The sequence below is a fragment of the Nilaparvata lugens genome, chromosome 4 (genome assembly GCF_014356525.2).
Source record: "Nilaparvata lugens isolate BPH chromosome 4, ASM1435652v1, whole genome shotgun sequence".
NCBI classification, from domain to species: Eukaryota; Metazoa; Arthropoda; class Insecta; order Hemiptera; family Delphacidae; genus Nilaparvata; species Nilaparvata lugens.
In genome coordinates this window covers 67,060,711-67,088,358 of record NC_052507.1, presented here as the reverse complement: position 1 = coordinate 67,088,358, position 27,648 = coordinate 67,060,711, and the positions used below count along the sequence as shown (strand labels likewise).

The 27,648-nt window shown below is 34.4% G+C and overlaps 2 protein-coding genes across 4 annotated transcripts in view; one reads left to right on the top strand and one right to left on the bottom strand.

Annotated features, from left to right (window-relative positions):
• The window catches only part of LOC111057212 (tyramine receptor 1), a 153,366-nt gene that overhangs the window by 116,485 nt on the left and 9,233 nt on the right, over window positions 1-27,648 (bottom strand). The window lies entirely within an intron of this gene.
• Window positions 20,013-21,470, top strand: LOC120350932. 2 transcript variants are annotated; one of them, XM_039426276.1, is made up of 3 exons: window positions 20,013-20,056; window positions 20,157-20,217; window positions 20,758-21,470. In XM_039426276.1, the coding sequence occupies exons 1-3, from the start codon at window positions 20,051-20,053 to the stop codon at window positions 21,081-21,083; spliced, it is 393 nt and encodes a 130-aa protein (XP_039282210.1). In that variant the 5' UTR covers window positions 20,013-20,050; the 3' UTR covers window positions 21,084-21,470. The 2 variants fall into 2 exon arrangements, with proteins under 2 accessions (XP_039282210.1, XP_039282209.1); XM_039426275.1 differs by having other exon boundaries at window positions 20,157-20,235.

Below are 27,648 nucleotides of genomic sequence, written 5' to 3'. Positions count from 1 at the left end.
CCCTGACATCTACACTATTGAGTTCAATCAAGCACTGTAGAGTTTGTAATTTGTGTTGCTTAGGGGGTCCTGACATCTACACTATTGAAAATAATGCTGTAAGTGTTTTCTCTTCAAAAATGCGGTGGGAATGCCTTCAATAGATTATTGTTTCGTACACTGTTGTGATGTTTCGATAAGGATCATTTGTTTAGATTTTTATCATTTTATGTATGAGAGTGAATAGGAAATGACATTGGCTAATACGGAAAGGTAGAACATCCAAAAGGATCTCTCAGCCGATAAAAGTCACATGAATAAGATACTTATTTCATTTTATTTATAAAATTTTCATTTTTCTTGCTTGCGAAAGTCACAAAAATTTAATTTAGAAGATTGAATTCAATAACGGAAAGTCCAATTCATGATGACTCTTCCACTGTGAAAGACCACCGAATCATAGTTGGGAGGAACCAAACTTCAATTTCAAGTCAAATGAGCTTTTGAAGTGTGTGAAGTGCCAAGAATTCGGGAGCTTCCATGTGAGCTTTTGAGACGACAATCTAATTACTGAAGAGTGGAGGAGAATGTCATTTGACGACAAAAACTTTGCCACTTGTGCGCTCTCTAACAAGAGGCATATTGTACTTCTTTCCACTTTCTCCCACGGAAGCGCCTGCCGACTCGAAATGCATTCCATGTATGTTTTAGAGGCAGTGTAAGGAAATTTTAAGATCTTCTTCCTTGAAACATTTGAGCGTTTGGCCCATCTCTTAACAATGTTTTCAGAGAATTTTTGACAACATAATATTCTAGATTTGCATGATGAGTTTTCATTTCATCAGGATTTTTATTCATCTCCACAATCACTACTAATATTCATATCATCTTCAAAATTTTCGTTTATATGAATATTCAACCCCATATTGAACTTCTAGAATCAAGAAGTTCTCCTTCAGGAAATTGAAAAATCAATTCAACAAAAATCACCATGGGCCGGTTTCCGAGCTCGGGATTTAGCTAAGTTCTAGACTTAAACTGGCTTTAAGTTCTGGAGTCAGAAAATTGGCTTTCCGAGTCTGAGCGTTAACGTAGTTGAGGACTTAAATAGACTCTGGATTTTAGAGATCACGTTAGACCCTGGAGTTTATAATTTTGCTCTCTGAGTGGAGGGCTTATAAGTCCAGGATTTGTATTAGATTCTCGCCTCTTTCCGAGTCGAGGATTTATCAAAAATCGTTAAGTCCAGAACTTAAAACAGCGAAATTATAAACCCTCGACTGGGGTAGGGTTTAAATTTAAGTTCTAGACTTAACTGAGCAAACAAAATTCAGTTATTATTTTGGAGTAGATAAAAAGCCAAATAGATGTCATGGAATACCTAAATTATTTGGATTAGTCCATCTAAATTCATAATTTATAGTTTGCAAGTTCATTTTGCAATAAAATTGTATCAGAATATGCGTAAAAACCTAACCTTATTTTACGATGAATGTGACATAACCTAAAAATGTTCAAGAAAAATAATACAAGGATTGCCTTGGAATTTATATTCCAATCTGAATGTTTAGTGTCATATTCATATTCAACATATTAATAATAATAATACATTATTATTCCAGTTTTTTTTTTTCAAAATAAATAAGTTTTAAAACTCAATAGCCTAATGAAATTTTTATTCTAAAATTACTGGTTAGGTTCAATGATCAATAATAGCATAACGTGAAATGAAATGTTTATTCATTCACCTTTCAAAGGTTTGGCTTTGAATAGGCCTACAAAGAAATCGAAACGTATTTTTACTTTCCTTGCCCTATTACCATAGGTAAGGAAAGTATTGCTTTCCAAAAAAAATTAAGGTACCCCAATTTCAAGTTTTCTATACGTTTCAAGGTCCCCTGAGTCCAAAAACATGATTTTTGGGTATTGGTCTGTGTGTGTGTATGTGTGTGTGTGTGTATGTGTGTGTGTGTATGTGTGTGTGTGTGTGTGTGTATGTGTGTGTGTGTGTGTATGTCTGTGAACACGATAACTCCATTCCTAATTGACCGATTGACTTGAAATTTTAAACTTAAGGTCCTTATACCATGAGGACCCGACAATAAGAAATTCAATAAAATTCAATTCAAGATGGCGGAAAAAATGGCGGATAATTACTAAAAAACCATGTTTTTCACGTTTTTCTCGAAAATGGCTCTAACGATTTTCTTCAAATTTATACCATGGATAGCTATTTATAAGCCCTATCAACTGACATGAGTCTCATTTTTGGAAAAATTCCAGGAGCTCCGTAATATTATTGAGAAAAATGGCGGATAATCACTAAAAAACCATGTTTTTCACGGTTTTCTCGAAAACGGCTTAAACGATTTTCTTAAAATTCATACCATGGATAGCCACTTATAAGCTCTATCAACTGACATGAGTCTCATTTCTGGGAAAATTTCAGGAGCTCCGTAATGTTATTGAGAAAAATTGTGGATAATCACTAAAAAACCATGTTTTTCACGGTTTTCTCGAAAACGGCTCAAACGATTTTCACAATTTACACAAAGGAAAAAGTACTCTGAAAACAACTATACACATATACAGAAGTCTGATCGTAGTTTCAAATATGTTGCCGCCAATCGTCATTATGTTATTCCCCTAAATCATTCTCGTTCAAGAATGAGGCTTATAGTTCAATGAGCAAGGAAAGTTGTGTGAGTGTACCACACCAGATTTTTACAAAATAGTTTGGAGAGCATGCTCATTTGTATTATCCCGCTGCAATCAGCTGTTTCCGTTTTGCTATAATGCCAACAATACAACAGCAAAATATTGTGAATTTCCCTCATGTTTAATGCGTTTAAGTCCTGGACTCAAATAAGTCGAAAACTCAAAAGACACCGGAGTTTAGAAGATAAAATCGTGACTCAGAAAGTTAATTTATTAGACCCGAGAGCTTATTTTAGTCCTTAGCTCGGAAACCGGCCCTAAAATTCTCCGAATCACGAATTCTTGATTTTCCACCATTTTTCTTCCTCAATTCATTAATTCATCATTCATCTCCAGAGAATGGTTGAAAAAGTAAGTGATCTGACACGGTTGGAAAGCATGCTTTCATCTCAGCTTTCTCTATACTACTTTCTTTTACTATTTGAACAAAATTGCAGGTCCCAAGCTAATAACCTATTTCATTTGAACTGAAACTTCATTTAACTTCATTTTAATCTATTGAATGAAGTTTACGAAATAAAATCTATACCTTATAACTGTGAATAATATTGATATAGTTTGAATTGAACAAACACAATCGGAAGTTCATCAATGTACAAAAAATACATGAAATAATGTATAATGTAGGTTTACTGCTTCGTAGCCGTTCTGAGTTCTTGACGTAGGTTGGGTTAGGTTAGGTTAGGTTATATTCTCACAAATACACAACACTCGTAACGACAGTGAAAAATGTGATGGACATGAAATATTCTACTCAGTTGATGAATCTAGATTTTTGTCATTCACGAAAACTCACTAATAATAACAGAGATATTCTCTGACAGCTTTTTTACAATGCAAATGAAGTTGGGTATCTACTTCCTGCAAGCGAGCAGCAAACGCAGCGTAATTTGAAAAATGGTCTTTACTATTCAGATGAGGCGGCATTGTCTTACCCTGCAGCCTTCATATCACATTTTCCTTGTCTCCGTGTCTGTAGCAATATTGGCTCTGATGAGCGAGCTTGTGATTAATGAACAAGAGCCTCTGCTCCTCCTTATTTTAAAGTCCCGTTTTTCATAATCTACTTTGAATCCTGAGCGCTGGCAAGTCAGGTAGGATGCGTGCACACCTGCACACCATGAGTGATGAAGAATCTGAGTAAGTGATCGAAATTACTGAGGTGGTGAGGTGTTGCTGAAATAGATTCATGATTGCAAGATACTTTAATAATGGAAGCTGATGATGAACATTGCCCAATGAAGAATTTTGTCAATGACTTCCACCCTACAGCAAAGGGTATTCACCACGGTATTTAGATGAAACGGTAGGAGTCATGAAATGTGTGCGCAGTGGCCAGCCAGCTAGATTGGGTCATCGCCATCAACCGAGGTTTTTAACACCTATTGGCAATTTATGAAACTTATTTGTTGAAAACAGATGATTGGATATAAAAAATGACGTCAGCTGCACCGGAAATTTAGCGCAAACATGCGTGTGACACATACCGTCTTCTTCTATAGACCGTGGTATTCACAACTCTTCCCAAATAAAGTCAAAATTTCAACATTCAAGGGCTCGCGGATCAAGTAAAGTTTAACATTTAGGGGAGCATGTGTGAATTCTTCACATCTTTACCATAGAGAAACGATAGCATAAGTAGATATCTCATGGTATAGGGCGTTAAACTTACGCTATTGTTTCTCTATGTTTTTACCATAGAGAAACGATAGCATGAGTAGATATCCCATGGTATAGGGCGTTAATGTCGCAACCTTTACTGTTATCTCAAGCCAATAGTTCACGTAGTTCTTTTCCATGTCTGACGCTGGCAGTCTCTCAAATTGTGCCGTTCATACACTCTCACCCCAACAAAACAGTAGAAATTGACAATAATCGACAGTAATCGGCTTGAGATGACAGTAAAAGTTGCGACATAAACGCCCTATACCATGGAATATCTACTTACGCTATTGTTTTTCTATGTCTTTACCCTCTCAGAATTCATTTCCATGCCCCGAAGGGAACAAAAACATGATTGTTTTGTTTTCAGCTCAAATTATTTTCTCAATATTTGAAAATACTCAAAGTATTCAATCAATACACCATGATTGAACTTGCTAAATTTAAATTTAAAATTATTATTTTTTAACTCCGAAGAGAATTGAGTTTCAAATATTTTATGGAACTCATGTATCAAACCTACCATATCATACCATACCTACGTATTTTTACTTTCCTAGCCCTATTACCATAGGTAAGGAGAGTATTGCTTTCCGAAAAAAAATTAAGGTACCCAAATTTCTAAATTTCTATACGTTTCAAGGTCCCCTGAGTCCAAAAAAGTGGTTTTTGGGTATTGATCTGTATGTGTGTGTGTATGAGTGTATGCGTCTGTGTACACGATATCTCATCTCCCAATAAACGGAATGACTTGAAATTTGGAACGCGAGGTCCTTTCAATATAATGATCCGACACGAACAATTTCGATCAAATGCGATTCAAGATGGCGGCTAAAATGGCGAAAATGATGTCAAAAACAGGGTTTTTCGTGATTTTCTCGAAAACGGCTCCAACGATTTTGATTAAAGTTATATCTGAAATAGTCTTCGATAAGCTGTATCAACTGCCACAAGTCCCATATCTGTTAAAATTTCAGGAGCTCCGCCCCATCCATGCAAAGTTTGATTTTAGATTCTCAATTACCAGGCTTCAGATACAATTAAAACAAAAACTTTCGAGTGGAATAGATTGAGCATGAGAATCTCTACAATTAATGTTCAGTAACATTTTCACCTAAAATCAAAAATAAGCTCGAAATTCGAGAAAAATGTGATTATCCAATTGTAAACGGTTGGCAACTGTTAATTCTATTAAATGATCCACTATGAAGAGATAGCAGACCTCTTGTGTCTCCAGCGTTATTGCCCTGTCACCAGCTGGCTCAAATCTTTGAATAGTAGACTTGAGATGCGCGGGAACACTAGCGTCAGGTGATCAATTTTCATAACGGCAAGGAAAGTGTTGTGTGAGTGCGCCACACCAGATTTTTCAGTGTGCTGTACTTTATACAAATGTGATAAATTTTTAATATTGTTTTTGTATTTGGAAAGACACTTTGGCATGATAGATTCTTGTTGTTTATTGTATGCGATGAGTATTTACCCGTTTTCATGATCTGATAATTAATATTTATTCTGAAGTATTATAAGCCTTAAGTTATAAGTTGACAGGGTATTCCAATGATTCCCATTTAGAAACATGAGAATGGAACCTATGTCTGCTGCAAAACATGAGAAGAAATTTGAAAACGTGATATAGGGGTTGAGTTTGGGAGTTGTTGATAAGAATTGGTTGCCTGAAAATTGACGCTTTCTGGTTTTGTTGAAATTGCCGAACATATCGTGGGTGATAATGTTCTTCACTGAACTTTCATTTTCTACTACATTCCTCTAACTCTACTTCTCATTTGTTTCGCTGCACACTGTTCATGTACGTTTCTCTGTTTGGCTCTTTTCCTCCTCGCCTGTTGTTCAACACAGCTATCGGCGTGGTTCGTGTTTGTTAGCCTCAGAAATGTGCTATCGTCGTGACACAAGCAAGCGAAGTGCATGATATTAGAGCTGCGGAATTCAATTTTCACCAGATACTTCATAATAATGGATATACTCAACGGCTCAGAAAATGTGTGAGGTTGAAGCTGTTTTGCTTCTGAAGCGCTTATGTATATTTTCATATAAGATACGCGTTGAAAATTTCCTTTCTTAGAAACCTTACTTCTCATACACTAGAAAAATGGTGTATTCTATCTCAAACGTCTGTTTATGGAAACAAGAAAAATATAAAACTGAAAAATGCTAAGCATGTGGTATGGGTTTTCTGAACTTCATATTTTATTTATGTTCTATGCTTGTACACAATATTGTCACAATGAATCTGAGTACGAAATAAATGTTATAAGTTGAACATCTTTCCAAATCAATGGAATTAAAATTGTATCCAATTGATAGAGTTGATAGATTCAAATTTTATACTATTAAAGGGTTTGGCAGGACCCTCAATTGTTTGTATTGTAAATAAAAATTTCGATTGAAATTTTGATTGATTTGATTTGATTTCTACTGATTTATAATATTACAATATTACTGGATCTAACTAATTGTTCAAAATGCTTCTAATCTCATCAGGAATCGATTCCAATGAAAGTCATCAAAGTGATTTGGAAGAGGATAGCTCGCTCCTATGACAACTGAAAAACTACTAGCCTACCTAACTTTCACATCACTTCAATTAGCAAGTTCAAGACGACGTACTTCGAAGTCGCGGTGAAGATCGATGCCTTGCTGTACAAGGATAATTATATTGATAAAATGACGATTATTAGATAGATTACGAGTATAATAAATATCAACCTAACCGTCATGTCCGTACATTACAAAATGAAGTTGTACTTTCAAATTCAAATTCTTTATTTTCTGCATAAATACAATAACAAGAAATGTCTGTATATCGCAGTCGTCATGAATACAAATATATACACATAGGTAACGTGTTCTATAGAATTTTATGAACATAATAAAAGGTCAGTAAAAGTCAGCCAGACAAAAAATTATTGAACGAGTAAAGCTGCGTTTACACCAAAGTTATTAAGAAAATGTTAATAACTTAATAACTTATAGATTATATTAGATTAAACGGAAATTGACAAACACATAAATATGTTCATCATGTGAATGATAAGTTATGTTCAACCTTATAGAATCTATAAGGATTGAGTGAATAACATTTTGTATACCACAGCCCCACAGGCAGTCCAATTCACCAATTGCAGTCAGAGTTTAACTTGACTGTAAACGCAGCTTTAACTATCCTTCTACAACAAACTTTTTAAGTTTTTTTTAACAAAGCATCATTATCATTCGACTCCATTTCCAATTATGATATATTATATTCTATCTACGAGAATTATTCTTTATAAGGATTTTCTCCATATGACAGGTATGGAAATTCCCGATGAGCTGTACAGAACGAATGCATTCTTATTGGAAGCCCTAAACAGGCTTCATTTTGAAAATGGTTGTGGAATCGAGAAGCAGCGTCGACGAGAATAATGAAATTGCGTTGTGTCCCCGAGCAAAACTCAAGTCTGAATCAAAACTCGGCTTACAGCAGCAGTGAATTCAATCGAAAGCCGAGCAGAGTTGGGCAACTTAAGGGTCCGAACTTTAATCGAATTACATGCGTCAAGTGGTATACCAATCTACGCAGGCCGTTTACCACTCACTGTCTTCCACAGCATTCGTTTATTGAGCTGAGCGTATGATTTGAATGTGGAAACAGGCCAGTTCCATCATCGATACCACAGAAAGATGGGAAGAATAAATGATGAAAAGTTTGGAATTCCTGAAATCTTAAGTGAGTCACAAACAGGAGATGGATAACATATTGCTCTGCTACCCTCAAAACGCATAGATCTTTACAACGTAATGTTGAGAATAAAGGAATGCTCATACAAATATATATCATCATTCAATAGCAGTCAACCCGTTCAACACGAAAAGTCATCACCTCATTCCCATAATAGAGGTGAACTCTTTCAAAATTGACTCCACAATAACAATAGAAATGAATAAGAAGTTCGGATAAAAACAGGATATGGAGTTAATTGGAAAATATCATGGTTATCTTCGGTAAAAGAGATGACAATAGGTATCGAGTGGTTAAGCAATTAGATGATCAAACATTTTTTAATGTTATAATCACAATACAAATGTGGGGAAGACCGGAATATAATTGCGTGGAGCCGTATCAGAGATTATATACCAATAAGTGGATAAGAATTTATTGATTAATTGCTTGTTTGAAGTCTTCTATTATTTTGAATTCTGGAACTGAACAATGAGCTTGGTATGAGACTATTAAGGTGCGTAGAGACTTATGCGTCTCGAACACGCGAATTTCACTTCTAAGGTAGAAGCACACAGATCGTCATCGGACGGACGGCACGCATCGGACGGATAGGATTATTAGATTTGATGCATTATTTTTAATTGGAGTGCGCACACCTATTCGAATCCATATAGGTATGCGCACTCCAATTGAAAACAATGCATCAAATCTAATCATCCGATCCGTCCGATGCGTGCCGTCCGTCCGATGACGATCTGTGTGCGCCTACCTTTAATCAGCTGAATCTGTATCTTACTGTTCCAGTACAAATAAAGATATAACAAGATGGACATTGAGTGATGAGAAGCAAAATGCGCGTGTTTATGGTGCATGAGGCTGTACACAACTTCTCCTTCATAGAATTGTGTATCATTATACAGACAACTTATTCCCTAGTTGTTCTGTTTTATTTTTATCAATACTTTTGTCATTCTTCTCGCTTTCTGTGAGAATGTCTGCAACTCATGGTTAGTTTTGGTTGTAGCTCATTTTTCTACCGTGCTATAACAGATATTCAATTTCTCATATCCTGCAATCACAATTTGTTTATTTATTTTATTGACAATCATAAATCATAGTTATAATATATAATATGATTAGGAGAAGACAACAGGCATAGCCCAAAACTGTCTTCTCCTAATTTTTACAAATAAACAATTTACCCAAAGTAATTATTCAGTACCATATTTCATCAATTATTCTCAACATCCATCTCGAACAAGAATCTGGGACTCGCTTTATTTGCATGACATGATATCCCTCCTAATTGATCAATTTATCACTTTTCCAGAGAAACACCAAGTGTTTTAAATTTCTCGGCTTTCGAATAAATCTTTCAAATATAAATCTCATGATCGAGTTTTCGCTTAAGTACGAAGTTCACTCCTTCTTCTTCAACTTCAAACAAAGAAGTCCTCTAATTGAAGATTACGAGAGATGTCATAAATCACTTATTACAGTTCAAGAAGTTTGATTCCGAACTTAATTCGAGAATTGTGGGCATGCCAGTCAGTCAGTAAGAAGGAGTTTCGAATTCGGATCATGAATATCAGTAGCTGGTATTTTCTTTGACAGCAGATTCTGTAAAAGAAGTTTCCCAATTATGAGTTCTGACACTTTAATCATTATCCACTTTTTTCTTCTCCAATTCTCGCTTATCGGTGATACTCACTCTTCCAGCTCACAGTAACTTCAACCATCTCGTATCAGCTATACCTTCTCAGACAAGATTAGTTCGATCCATTTGAGAAAGTCCAAGCTGCTGTTTTTCTTTATTTTGGGTTGTGTGAGACTTTGTGTCACTGTTCAAACTTTATTTCAATCCTACATCAGATTCTATATCTCGATTCTCGTTAGAACTATCCAAGTCTTCTTTTATTCCACCAAATGGTATTTTCTTTTGTTCGGTGAGATGACTGTATACACGTCAATCTGGATTAATACATTACATTTCATGACAACATCGATGTGGTCATTTCTCAGTCGTATCATAGCATCAAGTAATTTTTGCAATGGATAATGAGACGTTTTTTTAACAACCAATTACTACCATAGGTCATTTTCAAGATAAAATGTATTTTAACTAAGGGTTAAAAGGTACTACAATTTTTTATATTGTTTTTATTAATTTGATATTGGATCTCATTAAACAACGTGTTTATTATTACACTATTTTATTATTTATTCGTTTATTTTTACAAGGAAGAACTGACCAGGAGAGGAAAGCTAAGAATACTCCTTGTATTATTTCTCTCCCAAATTGAAATAACATTATGTGAGTTCAAAATAGGGTTATGATTGATTTTTTTTTCTATTAAGTTTATTTTTATCCAAAAAATAACAAAAGCTAAATATGTAATATTGGGTAAAAATGGAAGTAAAAAAAAAGTAAATTCGTATGGCTTATGTTGGTGGGGAGTCCCTTGCGGGAAGGTCCCACCGCCTGAATATATAATTTAAGCCGTCAATGCGCCTTACGACTGTCATACTTCAGCCGGGACCGACAGTTTAACGTGCCCATCCGAAACACGGGAGTAAACTGGAAAAATGGAAGTAAACAAATTTGATTTGATTGAGAGAAATAAGCGCTTGAGAAGACAAAAACCAGGTTCTCAGTAAAACAAGTTATCATTGAATGAGTATTACATAACAAACCTGTACATAGTATGTAACATGTTTATGAGAAAGTGTACAGTAAAATGTTCCATAAGAAAGTTACATGAGAAGGATAAAATAACGTCTCATCGAATAAGTTTGGGATAATAGTTGAAGAAATATCGAAGAATATCAACTTTAATGAACAAAATGCAGATACAACTTATCAATGGATGAAATGACAAACTGTCAATCCTTTCCCGAGATGAGAATCGTCAAGAAATACAGTATAATGTTTTCTCTCGAATGGAGAATCGTATTCTCAATATAATTATTGTTGCGACCTCTAAAAATGTTGATGAGAGGTAGTTCATAGTCACGCAAAACATCGATTCAAGTTATTACATCTCAATTTGAACTTGAGTTTGATTTTCCGATCGATAAGCTCTTTCAAGATGAAGGATTTAAACTTTGCACACACCGATGGCAATCGAGCTAATCATCAAGAAGTCATTACCAAGACGCCAACAGGCACTGAATGAACATGAAGAAGAGAAATCTCCTTCAAGGCCTTTTGATGAGCCTCTTTTCATTCTTACACCATCCTTTCAGGAAACATTTTCGCATTGAGAATGCAAAACCCCGCAATCACTTAAAAGCCTTGATAACAGCAAGGTTAGTCTCTCAAATAGTTGAAGAAAGATTTCTGATTGCCAAAATTTCGACAATATCAAGGTATTGAATTTTGATCTTTCCTATGATGTTTCACCTACGAACGTTTCTCCAGTAAATAATCTAGAACATTGTAGTGGCCAATCTTCCAAGTAATATTGTGTAAGATTCAAAAAAGAGAAGAATGTTATTCACCCAAGAAATACTCGAATCAAATCACAGTTGAATTCAGAGCACTCATATAAATTCAGCTCTTGAATTCCAGTAGATTTATCCATGCTGTTCAAATCCTTAACCCTAATAATATCTAGAATCTGAAATGAGAAATCTAGATGTTTCAATCCATTCTATTCCACGATTGATAAAATTTTTGAATGAAATACACTCATTTAGTGGAAACACTCACATTTAGCAGTTATGACGTTTCAACCACTTGTTGGTCACTGCTACAAATAAAGTTTTCAACACTTGAAAAGTGTTATTTTATGTATTTTTTCCTCTATGGCTACTTTTAATATAAATGAAAATATAAATCTCAGTACCCTTTGAAATGTGCAAGACTTGAAAATGGCATCAGTAGCCGAAACATGTCGTGACAAAATAATTTAAAAGTGTACGCAGATTTATATTTTTAAAGTTTTTTTTCAATGGGTTCAATCTAGAATACTCTTTCTGTTCAATATCTTGAAAAGCAGTAGCCTTCTTGATACTTGTACTTGCTAGGTGGAATCAACGTATCAGTCGCTTTCTATTTCCCTCTTAGTATCATCAACTAATCTGTAAGTTTCTCCTCACAATCATACTGTCATGTTACGATTTTTAACTAATATAACTCTAGATTCAAAAACGCTGTATCAGCTATTAAATCCACTTTCATCTTCGACCGTGTCATAATTTGTGAACATTACATCATAACCAATCCCATAAGAGCTTCCTCTTCGTAATGGATTCTCAAAACTAATCTATGATCGCTTTATTCGATCCTGTCTTAATTTACATCTCACTTGTGTCTTGAAGATTCTTATCATAAAACCGTTGCATCAACTACCAATACAATCACAGGACTGCAGTTGCATGTTAAATTTGACACATCTTCAGCTGCTTCTTCAATTTCAAATTATTAGTGAATTTGAGAATAACAATGTTTGTCATTTATGTGAGAGTTTCACATAATTATATGTCTTCAACAAACTTACACGAAGATGTGTGGATTTATTGAACTCTAAAACAGTGCTAAAATCATAAGAATTTATACACTGTGATGCAAATCGATGAAAGTGGATTGGACAATAACAGTGTTTTTCAATTGTGGAGAAGTTGCATAACATTTTTATGTATTCAACAAACTTACATAATAATAAAATCACTCCACTTATATAGGCTACTATAAGCCAATTAATGAAAACAATAAGAAAACTTGAAGTACCCTTTTATTAAAAACTTAAAATATTTTAACGACTAGTCTCGACCATATTGGTCATTTTTGAGTTGAAATATAAAAAATAAACAAGTTGATACCAGATAATGATATAATACCAGATAATGATATACCAGATAAACCAATGACCAATGATAAATGACCAACGGTCGTTAAAATATTTTGAAGTTTTTAAAAAAACGGTACTTCAAGTTTTTATATATTTTTATTAATTACATAATAAATTAATAATGTGTAGATCCTGTAAGAGTGGAAGAATAATTATAAGAAGTATGTTTTCACAATACAATACAATATTCATTTGAAGAGTATTATTGAGAGGAGTTGAACGACCTCGCAAAGATGTTTGGAATAAAGTGTCAAGTATCGAGAAAATACTTGGTTTTGACGCTTGGTTCTGGGTAGCGAATGGTCCCAAGTCCCGAGTGGATCGGCGTCAAAGATGTTCGTCGATCACACTCGCACACGCACAACACATAACGCTCAAGGGAAGAGGTGCGACGAATATTGAGACGACAAGGGCTCACAATATATTTCCATTTAGCGGCGTCAAGAGGCGTTTCTGATGGTTATAAATGGAAAGCAACTAAATGGCCATCCCTTGTTTCCTTCGACGCCTTGCAGACGTCAAAGTGCTACCAGAGACGAATAATCTCAAATATCTTTACTCTATGGTGCTATAGAGTTCGCTGCCGTTGCATCAAAATAAAACACCAGACGCCAAACGCCAAACTATGTTCCTCTCACAACTAAAAGAGATTCACTCTTGGCACTAACTTGCAATTGCTATTATTCGTTAAGTTTTGGAGATCTTATTACGGCTGTCTTGAGCTTGAGTGTGCACATTGTTGAGATTTTTTGGATTTTACATTATTGGTAATACTTGGGACTGTGTTGAAAAAAATATATGGAACAGATTTTCACTGAACATAGCACTGGTTTTGACAAGTTTTCTATTTTCAGAAAACCAACCCATGCTGATGTTATCATTCCTCTTCATTCTTGTCATCCTATTCCTTACAAACTTGCTGCTTTCAATAGCATGGTCTATAGAGCACTAACAATACCTATGAGCCATCATTATTTTGATATTGAGATCACTAAAACTAAACAGATAACTGTCACAAATGGGTATGAAGAAAGTATGGTGGACAGATTATTGAGTAAAATTAATAGACAAATTTCAATAAATTCTAGCTTTGTAGGCTCAAACTGTGAGGAGATGACTTGGATAACAATACCATATTTAGGCCTTGTATCTGATAAGATAGGTAAGGAATTGAAGAGGAATAGATTTCATGTTGCTTTCAAGACCAAACCGATTTTAAATAGTCTATTCAGCTGGAGTAAAGACAAAATTGATATTTGGGATAAAAGTGGGGTGTACAAACTTAAATGTGGTGATTGTAATGCTTGTTATGTGGGTCAAACTGATAGAAGTTTCAAAAGTAGAATTAAGGAACACATCAGAGATTGGAATAATCAAAATGGGGAATCTATCTTTGCAGAACATTTGATAACAAATAATCACAAGTTCACAGTTAAGGAGAATGTTGACTTTCTGCATGTTAATAACAAAGGCAGATCTTTAAATATTCTAGAGGCTTTAGAAATAACAAGAGTAATTAAGGAAAATTCCTAGTATAGTTTAAATGACCAGATTCATTTCAACCAATACAACACTACGAATCTAGTTTGATCATGAAATTGTAAGCATACATTAGTCAATAGTTTTTCCATTCACATATTTGTTTTATTATCTTTCACACTTGTTTTCTTGGTTCTTATTTTGTACTTAAAGTGAATTTTGTTATCATGGCGATTCTGTTGCTTAAGCCGCCATTTTGTCACACCGTTGAGTGAGAGGAGACTGTCTAGCTGGGCCAATGGCAGGCGTTCATGCCTTGTACTCGCCTACTAGTATAAATTCTTCTGCTCTTGTATTCAGTTTTAGTTTATCAGAGATTGACAATGGTTTAGTAACCGGAACCGGTCTTTCTAAGTATCAATAAATCTGTGGTTTTTTGACAATTTCTTAGTCTTTTTCATTCAATTTGGAACTGAGTGTGAAAAAAAAATTGCAGTGACCCCAAAAGGATAGTTAATGTTTCTTTGCCAGGAATCGACTTTGTTAATAATGAGACTTTCTGCATTTTTTCTAATTGTGATGATAATTATCGTTCAATCCCACACAAGACCGTACTCATCCACCGAAAAAATTATTAAGTTTTTATTCTGACAAACTGTTGGTGGATGGAGATTTCTTCAGACAGAAAATCACGATTTTATAGCTTTCGAGTTTTCAACATAAAATTCATTTCCTGAAAGATGAAAGGTAGTTGGAATAACTGAGATTGAGTTTATCTTTTAGTTTCTCAGTGAAAATGGGTCAGCAGCATCATGGATCAAGTTTGCCACTCATATGAAATTACTTTTGTCACTACCAGCTTACTCAGTACAGAGTCCTTAGTATGTTTTTGAAGCTCTTTTTCCATGAAGCTCGGAATGAATTAAACTCCACTGTTTATCTTCGGATGATCAGGAATGTTCAAACTTTCATACTCATCAATCTATTGCAATGGATTGATACATTCTCCCAACTCTCTGTCATTCAACCAAATAAGATGATTTCAAGTTTTAGATCACATTTCAATGTCGAATGGATACAGTAAACTGAGTAACTCTATATTGAAGATAGTATTCGGTTCGCATCCCTATAATCTAGAGAAAACAAGAAGAAAAGCAGTTATTTCAAGAAAAACATCTCACTGATATCAAAATCTTATTCGTATTGACTTGGATAGTAAAAACATTACCCAGTTGAGTAGTTCAGACGTGATGATCTCTCGTGAATTCCTATCCCGTTCATGTATAACACGATTCTTTCCTTTATTATTATTATGAGTCAAATTCCCTTACCTCTTTTCTGTATAGGGCTACTTTTAATATAAAAAGAAAGAAAAATAAAAATCTCAGTACTCTTTTGATCACTTGGAAATGACATCAATGTTGAAAGATGTTGTGATGAAATAATTCAAAAAGGGTACTGAGATTTTTATTTTTCTTTCTATTCACATGGAAATCCCTGAGAATTTACTTTAGATGCCATACCAGATTCTTATTTCGTCTCTTCTTTGAAAATTTGTTCATGCTGGCCGATATAGCTCCTCTCCTTTCTTGGGAAAAGACAACATTCTCTTAATTTCCACTGAGCGTATCTCCCACTCTTCAACACTCCTTCTAGATTAGTTTCTGTCAAGTATTATGTCATCATCAATTCCAGCATTAGATAAGTCCTTCTGTATATTTTCAACCTAATTTCCCCCGTCTTCTCGCTCTTCACAAAAAGTAGGTTTTTCTCTTCGTCATTCGATCCCCCGGCAGTCTTATCAAATGTCCAAAAAATTTTATGTCCTCATTTTGATATCGGCAGATACTTTCGAGTATTTTTCCACAACACAGTTCTTTTGTAACCTATAACCTTCATTAATAGTAGCCTCTTTCCTTTATTATATAGTAGATTCCACTTTCTGTCACATCTATCTATCAACTGAAAACATATTCACATTAAGAAACATTTCCACAGTTCCTGTTCATCCAATATGCCAGGCGGTATCATACGGGATATTCAAATTTCCAATCTGAGGATATTCAGGTATTGTGCAGGGAAGGAATTCAATTATGGCAGTCTACAAAGAGTTATGATAATCCAATGCAGGCCTTGGGCAGAGCAGTGGGCATACACCTAGCTTCGAGTGTAGGAGTACGAGAACACATTTGGGCTTTCCTGAAGCTTGTGCCGTTTGATGGGAAAAGTTTGTCAGGCAATGCAAACGTCTGGCTACCAGAGTCCAGTCAGGTACTTGTGTGCATGCAAAGTAATTTGTAACGGGATTTGACTTCAAGGGATGCAAGACTTTCAAGCTCAGTCACCTGATAAATTGTCTAATCCACAAGAGTGGAAAATTTTAGCACTGATGTTTCACGCAGCATCTTTCACTGTTACTTTGATTCGCGATTTCATGTATAAATCAGTCTTGATACAATTTGTGAAGTTGTGCTCCTGGGGGGGTTATCTCTTATGATAGAGTCCCACGTTATGAAGCTATTATGAGAAGTTGTAGATTGTAATTCCTTCACAGATAATACGATGTTTCTGGTATTTATAAGAGCAGTCTCTAAATTCCCTCTTTTGCGAATAAATTCACAAAAATTAAGGCCTTCCGGCTCGCAAAATTACTGGGTTCAAACCTCAGCTCTAGCTCAGTGGTAGAAACATGAATTTTATAAATACAAATAATCACCATAAGGTTCAGTGATCGGTAATTGGTAATTCTTACCGCTGCTTCTATGAAGTTCTTGAAGAATACCAGTAAGGAAATTAAAAGAATATTTGATGACTGATTATCAGTAACCATGTACCACTAGAGAATAATCAGGACCAACTATAGTTGTTTCTAGTTGATTCTTAAAACGCTCGTCGTGAATACAAGTATTCACCAATATACCCTTTCAAAATTCCTTAGAACTTACAACGCCAGTTCTTGAAGCTCTCTGGATCCTTATATGATATAACTGGAACCTTATTAATATAATTTCTTAATATACTTGTTCTGGCTATATGAGATGGGTATCATCAAAGGATGATAAATATTGAGTGCTCTGAATAAGCTTAATATCACTTGATTCAATAATTTTAAGTGCTGCTAAATATTTGTTGGTACCAAAACAGCTCAAACTATATAACACAAGATGAGTTAGGATATAATAAAAATTCTATAAGTTTGTATGCTGACATAAAACACAAAATATATTCCCATAAAAAAGATGTGCATAAAATATTCGGTATAACTATAATTTACTTAAATAAATGTTTTCTAGAATCTGAGTAATTATCACAGGTTTCGCTAATATTCACAATAGTATGTTTCAAATTTATAAATATATTATATTTAATGCTGATATTTAGACTTCCAATCAATACGAAATTCTGCAAATAAAAACCTGTTCGGTCTATAGGTTTGATATACTATACTTGGTTCAACAAACAAATTTATAATTAATAAATTAATATTCAAACATGAGATCTCAGGGATTTATATGAGTTCGGGCTGTGCATGGAAGTAAGCTTCCTACATATAATAAATAAATTTATAAATGTTCTTATGAACTATGTGATATTGTTCAACACGTGGTGACTCTTAATTTTAATTCAAATTAATTGAAATAGCGCTTTTTTGTTAATTACTACCCCACTGAACGCAGAAAAAATGAGCTCATTTGGTTTGACTTATCACTCACTGACTGAAGTTCTAGATGTTCTCGTGGATTGAATTAATTATTTCCAATAATTAATTGGGCAGGCTCCTTTTCGTCACTGCTGGGCTAACGCGTGATCCAGATTTTTATAAGTTTCTTTCGAATTAAAGCTATTTTTATGGGAATCTTTACAATTACGAACTCCTTGACAGCACTGAGTTCACAAACAATTAACATTCAACAAACATACATTACATTTAAAAAAGGGTTTGGCTTAATAATTCATTAAAAATTTTTTAAAAGGAAGAAGAAAAAACCCTAAACTCCATGTGCATCCTCTCGGGTCAGGATCTTAAGCCAGAAGAAAGAGGTTTTCAGAAAAATTTGCTTCTTCCTAGAATAATTCTATAAGCTACTCTCTGATTGGCCTTCAATTTAATAGACTCAATACAATTGGTTGCCTTGGGAATCAGGGCTTCCTCGGCTTTATAATAGAAAAAATTAAATAAAAGAAGTTTTTATACAGATATATGGGGTATTTATCTTAAATTGAATTCATAAATAAATCGTACCATATGATTTTAATAGATAATACATTTTGTTTTTATATGAGTTTTTTATACTCTTGATTTATCATGCTTTTTTGGATTGTAATAAATACTTGTATAGAAATAATAGTTATTTGTATTTCTACACATCGACTTCCTTTAGTATACATAATATATCTTTTATGAGTGAATTTTATATGATTCAACCGGTCATATGGGTTGATCGAATAATCAGCTGATTCGTTCAGTATTGGTTCGGATAATTATCGATTTATCCAAGATCGACTAATTCTTTTCAAAACGTAAACAAGTAACTCTAACCTCAATGTTCATGCATTTTATTTTATTTTTTTTTTTTTTGTAATCCGCCAATAATAATTATGCCGCTTTATAATTTTTTGATCTTACCAATGGGTTCTCATAATTATTAAATCACAATAATACATGTTTTCTTATCGTTGTTGATAATGCTATTACTCCTAATCACTAATAATACTTGATTTGAGTTGATTTACTCTTTAGATAGGTCTAACCTTCTTTCCAATTTTATAGTTCTATTACATTTTATTGGCTCATTTAGAAATATTTGGTGGTTTCAAATTACCACGTGACACAAACGCCCTCTGATTTCTGATTTAAAACGACAATTCGAGAATATAATATAAATTTTATGATCCAGTTGGTTTTTGATCAGAAATCATACATGTTACAAAGTCTGCTAATAACTCCACTGAGAATCCTACCTCCTAACAATTCAACAACATATACAACAATAAATAAATTCAATTCAAATACATATGCCTTACATCGGCCAATCTCCTTCTACACACAATACAATATAAACTATCTCCTCCTCCATACATAATATAAATCTTTTTTCTAATCCACGCTCTGCCCTCAGGCCAGAAGCACATTTGAATGTTGGTGCAAAATCATTGCCAACCTAACAAACTGATAATTCTCCGACTTGCAGAGTATAACATATTTTCTCCCTCAACATAGAACAGTGACTTGTACATTTTCATTTCATTCTCTTGCAGAAATTGGGCTTTGTTTTCATATAATGGATATTTTTAAGGATAATCTTTGGTAGGTTTTATCAACAAGAACTTCTTATTCCTCTAATACATTGAGACTTGGGATTAATGCTTTTGGTGGTAACTATGCGGTTTGATCATTTGGCGGATAATTTTAGTGATTTTCTTAATAGTTTATACATAAATAATAATAATATAATATCTTTATAATATCTCTACATGCAATTCACATTTATATGACACTTGATCTTCTTGTTCGGGGTATCAACTTTGGTGATTTAATAGGCATTGACTACTCTGGTTTTCGTAGTGGACAGCTGGTTTACGTTGGCTTCGGTTTGTCACTTGTCGCCATCTTGATGTTTCTTCCTGCTACATGAAGGTAAGTTGGCTTTTAACATTAGAAGTTATTTATTCTCTTGTTTCATTAATAAGAAAGATGTTAAAAATGGTTTCTAAATTTTTTATTTCTTTATTTTCAGGTGTTGTTATTCGAAGTGGATACTCGTCTGCGAAATAAGTGTGTTGCCTGGTGTTTGTTTGGTACGTATTTTTTGACAGGTAGGTCCATGAATCCAAATATTATTGTTTATATTCTTATCGCTTATTGTCTCGATAATACGGTTTGAGATTAGAAATATTTTCCCACCAAGTTAAATTTGGTTTGCTTTCTTCATACAACTGAACGGTATTACGTTCAGTTACGGCTGCAATTTTGTATGGTCCAGTATAAATATGGAAGAATTTTCTGGTCGTTTTTTCCAATGCATTGGATAATCTATGGCTTTTTAAAAGTATTTCATCTCCGACACTGTATTTAAAATTGCTTGGATTTATTGTCATGATAATGCTTTCGCGAGGTCGCTGACCTTTCTAATCTCTGTTGTACAATGTGACAGATGTCTAGGTTAGGATGAGTTAAAGCATTCGACGGTGGGAAATCTATTAACTTTTCAATAAACATTTTATTTCTTTCTCCGAAAATAACCTCTACTGGTGTATATCCTGTGTTTTCATTGATGCAATTGTTGAAACATTCTTCCAAGAACGGTAGATATCTAACCCAACTTTGATGTTTTTCAGCGCAGTACGCCCTCATGAATCGTGAGATTTCTGCCATGCGGCGCTCCACGGGGTTCGAACTAGGAGAATATGTGGAAGTTCGAGATATTTTTATATCAGCCAGGTCAAGTATTCTTTTCCATGGTTTGCTACAAAAATATGATGCATTATCTGATAGGATGCGCTTAGGTTTTCCTACTTGCGGAGTCCACTTATTCACTATGCAATTTGCTAGGACTTCCCCTGTTAGCTTACCGATGGGAAAGAACATGGTGTATTTAGAGAATGTGCATGTTAATACGAATATATATTTCTTCCCATGTTGTGCTAGGGGTAGAGGACCATAAATGTCGGCTGATACTAACTCCAATGGGGCGGTCGGCAATATAGGTATCATTGCTCCTCTGACTTGATATTTTAAATGTTTTGTTTTCTGACATAGGTCGCATGCTCTTAACACTTTGACTACCTTTTTGTGCATACCTTTCAGATAACAGGCTTCTTTTAGTGTACATATCGTTTTTCTTACTCCAAAGTGGCCAATTCTCTCATGTGTTTCCTTAATCACTTCTTCCGCTATTTCCTTAGGTATTATGATTCTCCAATTATAACCTTGTGGTGTGGTGCGGTGAAATAGGAATCCACGGTATCGTGTGTACTGTCGCAGGTAGTGGGGCGGTTCAGATGGTCCTTCCTCCAGTATTTCTAAAATTTGGGATAGCTTAGGGTCTTCTTTTTGCGCATTCTGAATCCTTCTGGGTGTTAGTGTATTCTTGTAGACTTGAGGTTTGATATTTTCGGGATATGGTATGCTTTCGTCCATTTCCATTGCATAGCATTTCAGGTTTGTGTCGTTACAGTATGTGGCATCTAATTCTCGGGATAGAAAATCGGCTGTTTGATTTTGCTTTCCTGGTAAGTGTGTGAGATCGAGGTCAAACTCTTGAAGAGCGAGAAACCATCTTGACAGTCTGTTGTGGTTTAATTTAGCTGTTTTAAAAAATGTAAGAGCTTTATGGTCGGTATTGATATAAATTTTATTTCCCAACAGCAGCGTGCGGTATTTTTTACAGACTTCTACTATACTTAGTAACTCCTTTTCTGTAATCGAATAGCGTCTTTGTGCTGGATTTAGGGTTTTACTGAAAAAAGCTAGTACTCCTTTGTCTCCTTCGGCACTTTTCTGAAATATTTCTGCTCCTATGGCGTAATCTGAGGCGTCTACGTTTATGTAAAATGGCTGGCTCATATCGGGATGACTTAATACAACTATTTCAAGGAAAGCTTCTTTTAATTCTCGAAATATCTTCTCTTCTGCTTCTGTATTCTTTCAAGACCATATTTGATCAATTAATTATGCTATATTATTAACCATTTCAGTTTGAATAGAGATTTTCGAATTTTAGGGTGGTTTCAACTAAGCACTACTGATTGAACTATTAACTTGTGAAACTATATTATTTGATGTATTATGCAAAATACTCAATCAATCTATTTTTTTAAAAATAGCGTTTTTCAAATTCTAGGGTGGTTTCAATCAAGCTCTATTGCATGGCCAAATTAATGATTACAACTTGGAAAACTTGTTTTCCCAGACTACTACTACTACACATAGATGATGTGCGGGTTGCCTATCCTACTCCTTCACATGATATTGTGAAAGAAGGAAGAATCATCTAATTCTCAATTTTGGATGGATTAGGCTAGATATTGTGGTAGCTTCTGATTGGATGTATGCAATATTCACTGAGTTTATTGTTATTTGCTCAATATTTTCAACCATCCGACTAATAATCTCCTCGCCTTCCTCCAGACGACCTTTATCTAGTCTCACCTTCCCAACAAATTTCATAAAATCCCAATTAGTATACCTCAAAACTTCAAATACTAGTAGTTCTGTGAACAGTAGACCTCGCGCAGTTGGAAACCACAACCTCCTCTTATATACTTATACTGTTCAACAGAGTGGATTATGTCCTGTCTTGACGTGTCGGCGAGATATCGGTGTATGAACAATTGATGGTTGTTTGGGTTGTTGTATCAACAATAATTTGTTGTAAACAACTATGCCACTATCATCGAGAGCTTACGAAGTTTACAGTAACTATATTGCAAACAGTATAGCCATTGACTGTCACACATTTTGTTGGCTAGCTCGATCACGTGGTACAAATTCGCCATTACGATTCCAAACAAACTTTATAGTCCTATCTTATTGCATTGGAAATTTGGAACTTATCACTTCTTTTACCGAACTCTATCTTTCTGCATATTTATCTAGATCAGTGGTTTTCAAAAAGTGATCCACGAGGAGCCCGAGGGAGGAAAAATTGATGATATTAGTGTTATTTAAATAAACAGACTTTATTTGTCCATATTAGAGTATAATCAATTTTCCTCCCAAAATGTTATACGAAACTCAACGGAAGTTCAAAGTATGTTTCCAATCGGTAAAAGAAGTGGTAAGTTCCAAATTTCCAATGCAATAAGATAGGACTATGAAGTTTGTTTGGAATCTTAATGACGGATTTGTAACACGTGACAGTCAATGGCCATACTGTGGGTAATATAGTTACTGTAACCGAGTTGAAGGTGAAGAAAAGTCGGGAGAAAATATAATTAATGCTACTTCGAGTTATAAATTGCATACCTCATTGCTTGAAATATTAATAATCCACTCAACAGCTGATGTATGATGAATAATCCTATAGTCTGATTTTTACGGTAATATTGGCGTTCGAAGAAGACTCTTTCTCCTTTTGTATTATCCTTAAAATACAAAATGTCATAAAACCTTATATATGTCAACGCGAAATTCAAAAGTTCAATGTACAATACCTGTACCTGAGGTGACATTCCTGTCGAATTTTATGAAAATCTATTGCTGCGTTTCGCCGTAAATGAAGAACATAAAAACATATAAACATAAAGAAAAATGAAAAACTGTCGACTTGAATTTCTCACTTCGCTCGGTCAACAATACAAATTTAAAGGTGCCACTACATTTTGTGATCAGCTGTCAGTCCAGCCAGAATGGGGTTGATCTCCAACCGTGAAGACGCCTTGAAATAAATTTCTAGTTCTTCAAATCTTTATTAGGCAAATCCTTCAACCCTTATACATTTGAATCAAAACCAAATCAATTTGCATTATTTCTTAAATGGAGGTCCAGCCAGACTTGGTGTTAATCTCTACGTGTAAAGATGCCTTCAGATTAATTTTGAATTCTTCAAATCTTCATTAAACAGTTTCATCAACCCCTATGCATTTGAATTGATACCGCATTACGTCAATCCCCATTATTTTTATAACGATCTTTTCACATTGTCGGCTTTCTATATTCATACATCATACATCACTGCAAAGCGTAGAACATCTTCAACATGAGGACTGCTAAATTGCAGACATGAAAAGGTTATTTTGGAAAGGAAAATGTTCATTTACAAGGAGTCGATCCCCCATCATCCTTTTCTTGACATAAAGATTTTATTTCTTTTCAGTTTCTGAACACGATACTAAAATAGAATTACTGTCGAGGTGATGACTCAATGATTGAAGAGAGTGGGGGATCGTGCAACTCAAACAGGCAGTAACGAGAGATCAATGGCAAATGTGTTTTCAACAACTTCGACTACAACTCAATCTGGAGCTCACAGCTTTATGGCAAATTGGTTGGATCAGAAGCATACTGGAGACGATAGTAACAAGCTTGTTACGACGAATTCATTGAATCGATATCTGAGAGGTGGAACTTTTCATTCAGAAATAAACCAAGAATGAAAATATATATCAAGCCGCAAATGGCGGGGATCGTCCGTCATGAACTGTAACATCTCAAGACACTATAATCTTCAAAAGCGCACCCTCATTGCAAAACTTCAAGTTTGTGCTTCATCAGCTGTAAACAAAGTCTCAAACTGTTGAGATAGATTGTAGCTACAGACGAAAGACAAGGGAAGTGATTTATTTTCTTCTACTATGTCATTGGAGAATTATTATCTTCGAAATTTCTTAGAACATTATATCATGAAATATTGTTCTTATTATGGACTATAGTCTCTGAATTATTCGATCATGTCTATTCATAGGAAATCTAGTATATTATTCGAATAGGTGACTTTACAAAATGATTTTGTAAGAAATTTAAGGTTGGTGAATAGACTTACGGCTGTTTTCCAAATGTGAAGACGATCCAATTAATTTGGAAATATAGTGACTATCCCAAATTTGAACCATATTTTTATGGGAATAGAATAAATTGGTGTCATAAGGAGTAAAATAGATATTTAGGGAAAATATCAAATTCTTGTACTGATCATATTGCACAGTATCCAACCAACCATAAAAAGTTCTATTGATCTTATACACATCGCTTGACTCACCAATGTTCTACAATATCTACAAGAACAGAATCTTTTTCCATAGTGTAGTCTATAAATAACAAATAAGGATCTCTTATCGGCTCGCTTAGAGAAAGTGTTCATACGGAGCAATAAAAATATGGAGGCTACAGTCTTATCTTAATAGCTCATCTCAAGAGTCTGGAAATAACATTTTGGTGATTTATCACATCGATATGAATCATGATCAATGACAAAAAAGCTCTATTAAAAGAATCCAGTGATAAAATACTGGTTGAGACGATCATGATTTTGAGCAACGATACAAAATCTATAACTAATATCATAAAAATCAATAGTACTAATCCGTTTGATATGAAAATTTCAAGAATGTGTAGAATTTTAAATTTCCAAATTTTTATCGCACAGAAACTTCCTCCAATATTCAAACAAAAAAGTTTCGGGGTTAAGCATGTGGTACTTTTCTATAAGTTATGTTGTGTTTAATGTTTGAATGAATGAATGAGAATATTCTTTTATTAAAGTCATCCTCAATTCCAGGAGCTCTTATCCAGAATAGTGTCAAGAAATCTGAAGCATGATAATTATGATCAATTATTGTGAATTTCTAGATGCGTCTTCAAATTCTTCTCCTAGTGTCTACAGTACCGTAAAACACCAACGAAATCTATCACATTATTATCTCTGCAACATAACGCTTGTAGGGGAAAGCTCGATGTTTCTAACTGAAAGGAATCCTTTCAAGATCTGAACTCATGCGTTGTCTGCCTGTAGACCATTTTGCTTCTGGTATGTGAGCACATATATGTGACCACATAACAATAGCCGTTGAGAACTGTTTGGAAGTCCGAGCATAGAATAAAACAATCTTATACGTTTTCTTGGTCCGAGTTTGCAAGATTCTACTCCTGCAGATGATTTCTTCGCTTCCATAATACATGAGTTGTATCCATGCGCTACGACAATAAACACTACAAAATGTACTGGAATGGAAGTTAAGTGTAGCTCCAACTGCCCAACTGTTCAAAAAAAGACTTGGAGAACGTTATTTATAATAGTTGGCTTCATGATCCTCAACGAATACTCGTAAGTCACAGATGTTGTGGAGGATGGAATTTTCATTTCTGTTCTTGAAAAATTAATAATTCAGAGAAAACCTGTGAAGATTACTGCGAAATCTTTCAAACATTCTTCTACGTGTAGGCCTAGTGATATCCAGTTTGAACTGATAGCTGATGAGTACTCACTCAGTTATTTCTAGATCATAAACAATAATTAGCGTTTTCGCATTGTTGTCTCAGTTGTTGAGAGCAGTATAATGCGAGATATCAAATATGTCAAAAATCAAATATTTATTGCAAATAAGCTGTTAAAACATTAAACTTGATCGCAAGGGGGTTACCGTTCATCAACTAAAAAATTGAAGTTTTAATAGCTTCCATCAGTCGTGGATGTTCCCATGGAACTTCTTCGACCTCCCCACTGTGACGGAGTTGTTCATTTCATAAAATATATGCTGAGCAAAGTTGAGTCAAGTTAATATAACAATTTAAATGGAATTGGAAAATCATCATACATTAAATTAAATGGAATACCCGAACTACAAATTGTTTCTACAACTATGCCCAAGACAATGTTGTTGATTAAGATGAAATATTTTAGTATCAATATAACGGGATGAGTTCAGGCGCCCTCGCACGTGAAGGAAATGAACGTTTATGTCTGCAGACTCGATATCCTTCAAAGCTGGAAAACATGTCATGTCATGGAACTGCAACTGAATCTAATGCATCACGTTCAAGTTTTATGGGTGGAATCCAACTTGTATTAGGATGCCGTATTTTATACACCTCTCTCTTCTAAAAACTTCAGTCCTTTAGAATCCTCAATAGTCTTCTTCTGCAAAACCAGGAATCATTTATGGTTTAAGACTTCGATATTCGCTTCACTTTTCGAAATAATTTGTATCAGTTGAGATATATGGAATAAATAATGGTATAAAATAGCCATAATGATTGGGGATGGAATTTAAATAATCTTTTAATCATTTTATGATTGATAATTCTAATATCATTATGAGAATCATTCTTATGTATTGTTGAAAAAGTTATATAAATTTGAAAAATATCTAAATTTATTAAAATAATTTATCACTTCAATATCGACCACTGCGATTCATATCCCCACATTGAAGTGCCAACATTCCATTTTGCTGTTCACTGTATAGAGAGTATTATACTCAGAATACAAAAAAAAATTTAAAGTCACCATCCTTGATAAAAATAACATAATATGAACAATTACACCACAAATCAAACCTTTTTTACCGTATAATAAAACCCAACCCACATGTTCTTCCTAACCAAGAAAATATTAATTTCCGATCTACACTGTTGAAAATGGATGCTTGCTGTTTGAAAGTAGGCTTCTCCAGTCAGTTAATGAATGAAATTGCTTATTTACTCAAACAATTGACTGCACATTGCTATAAATTCATGAAATCTGTCTATTTATGGTGTGTTGGCATCAATACCAATTATCTATCACTGAA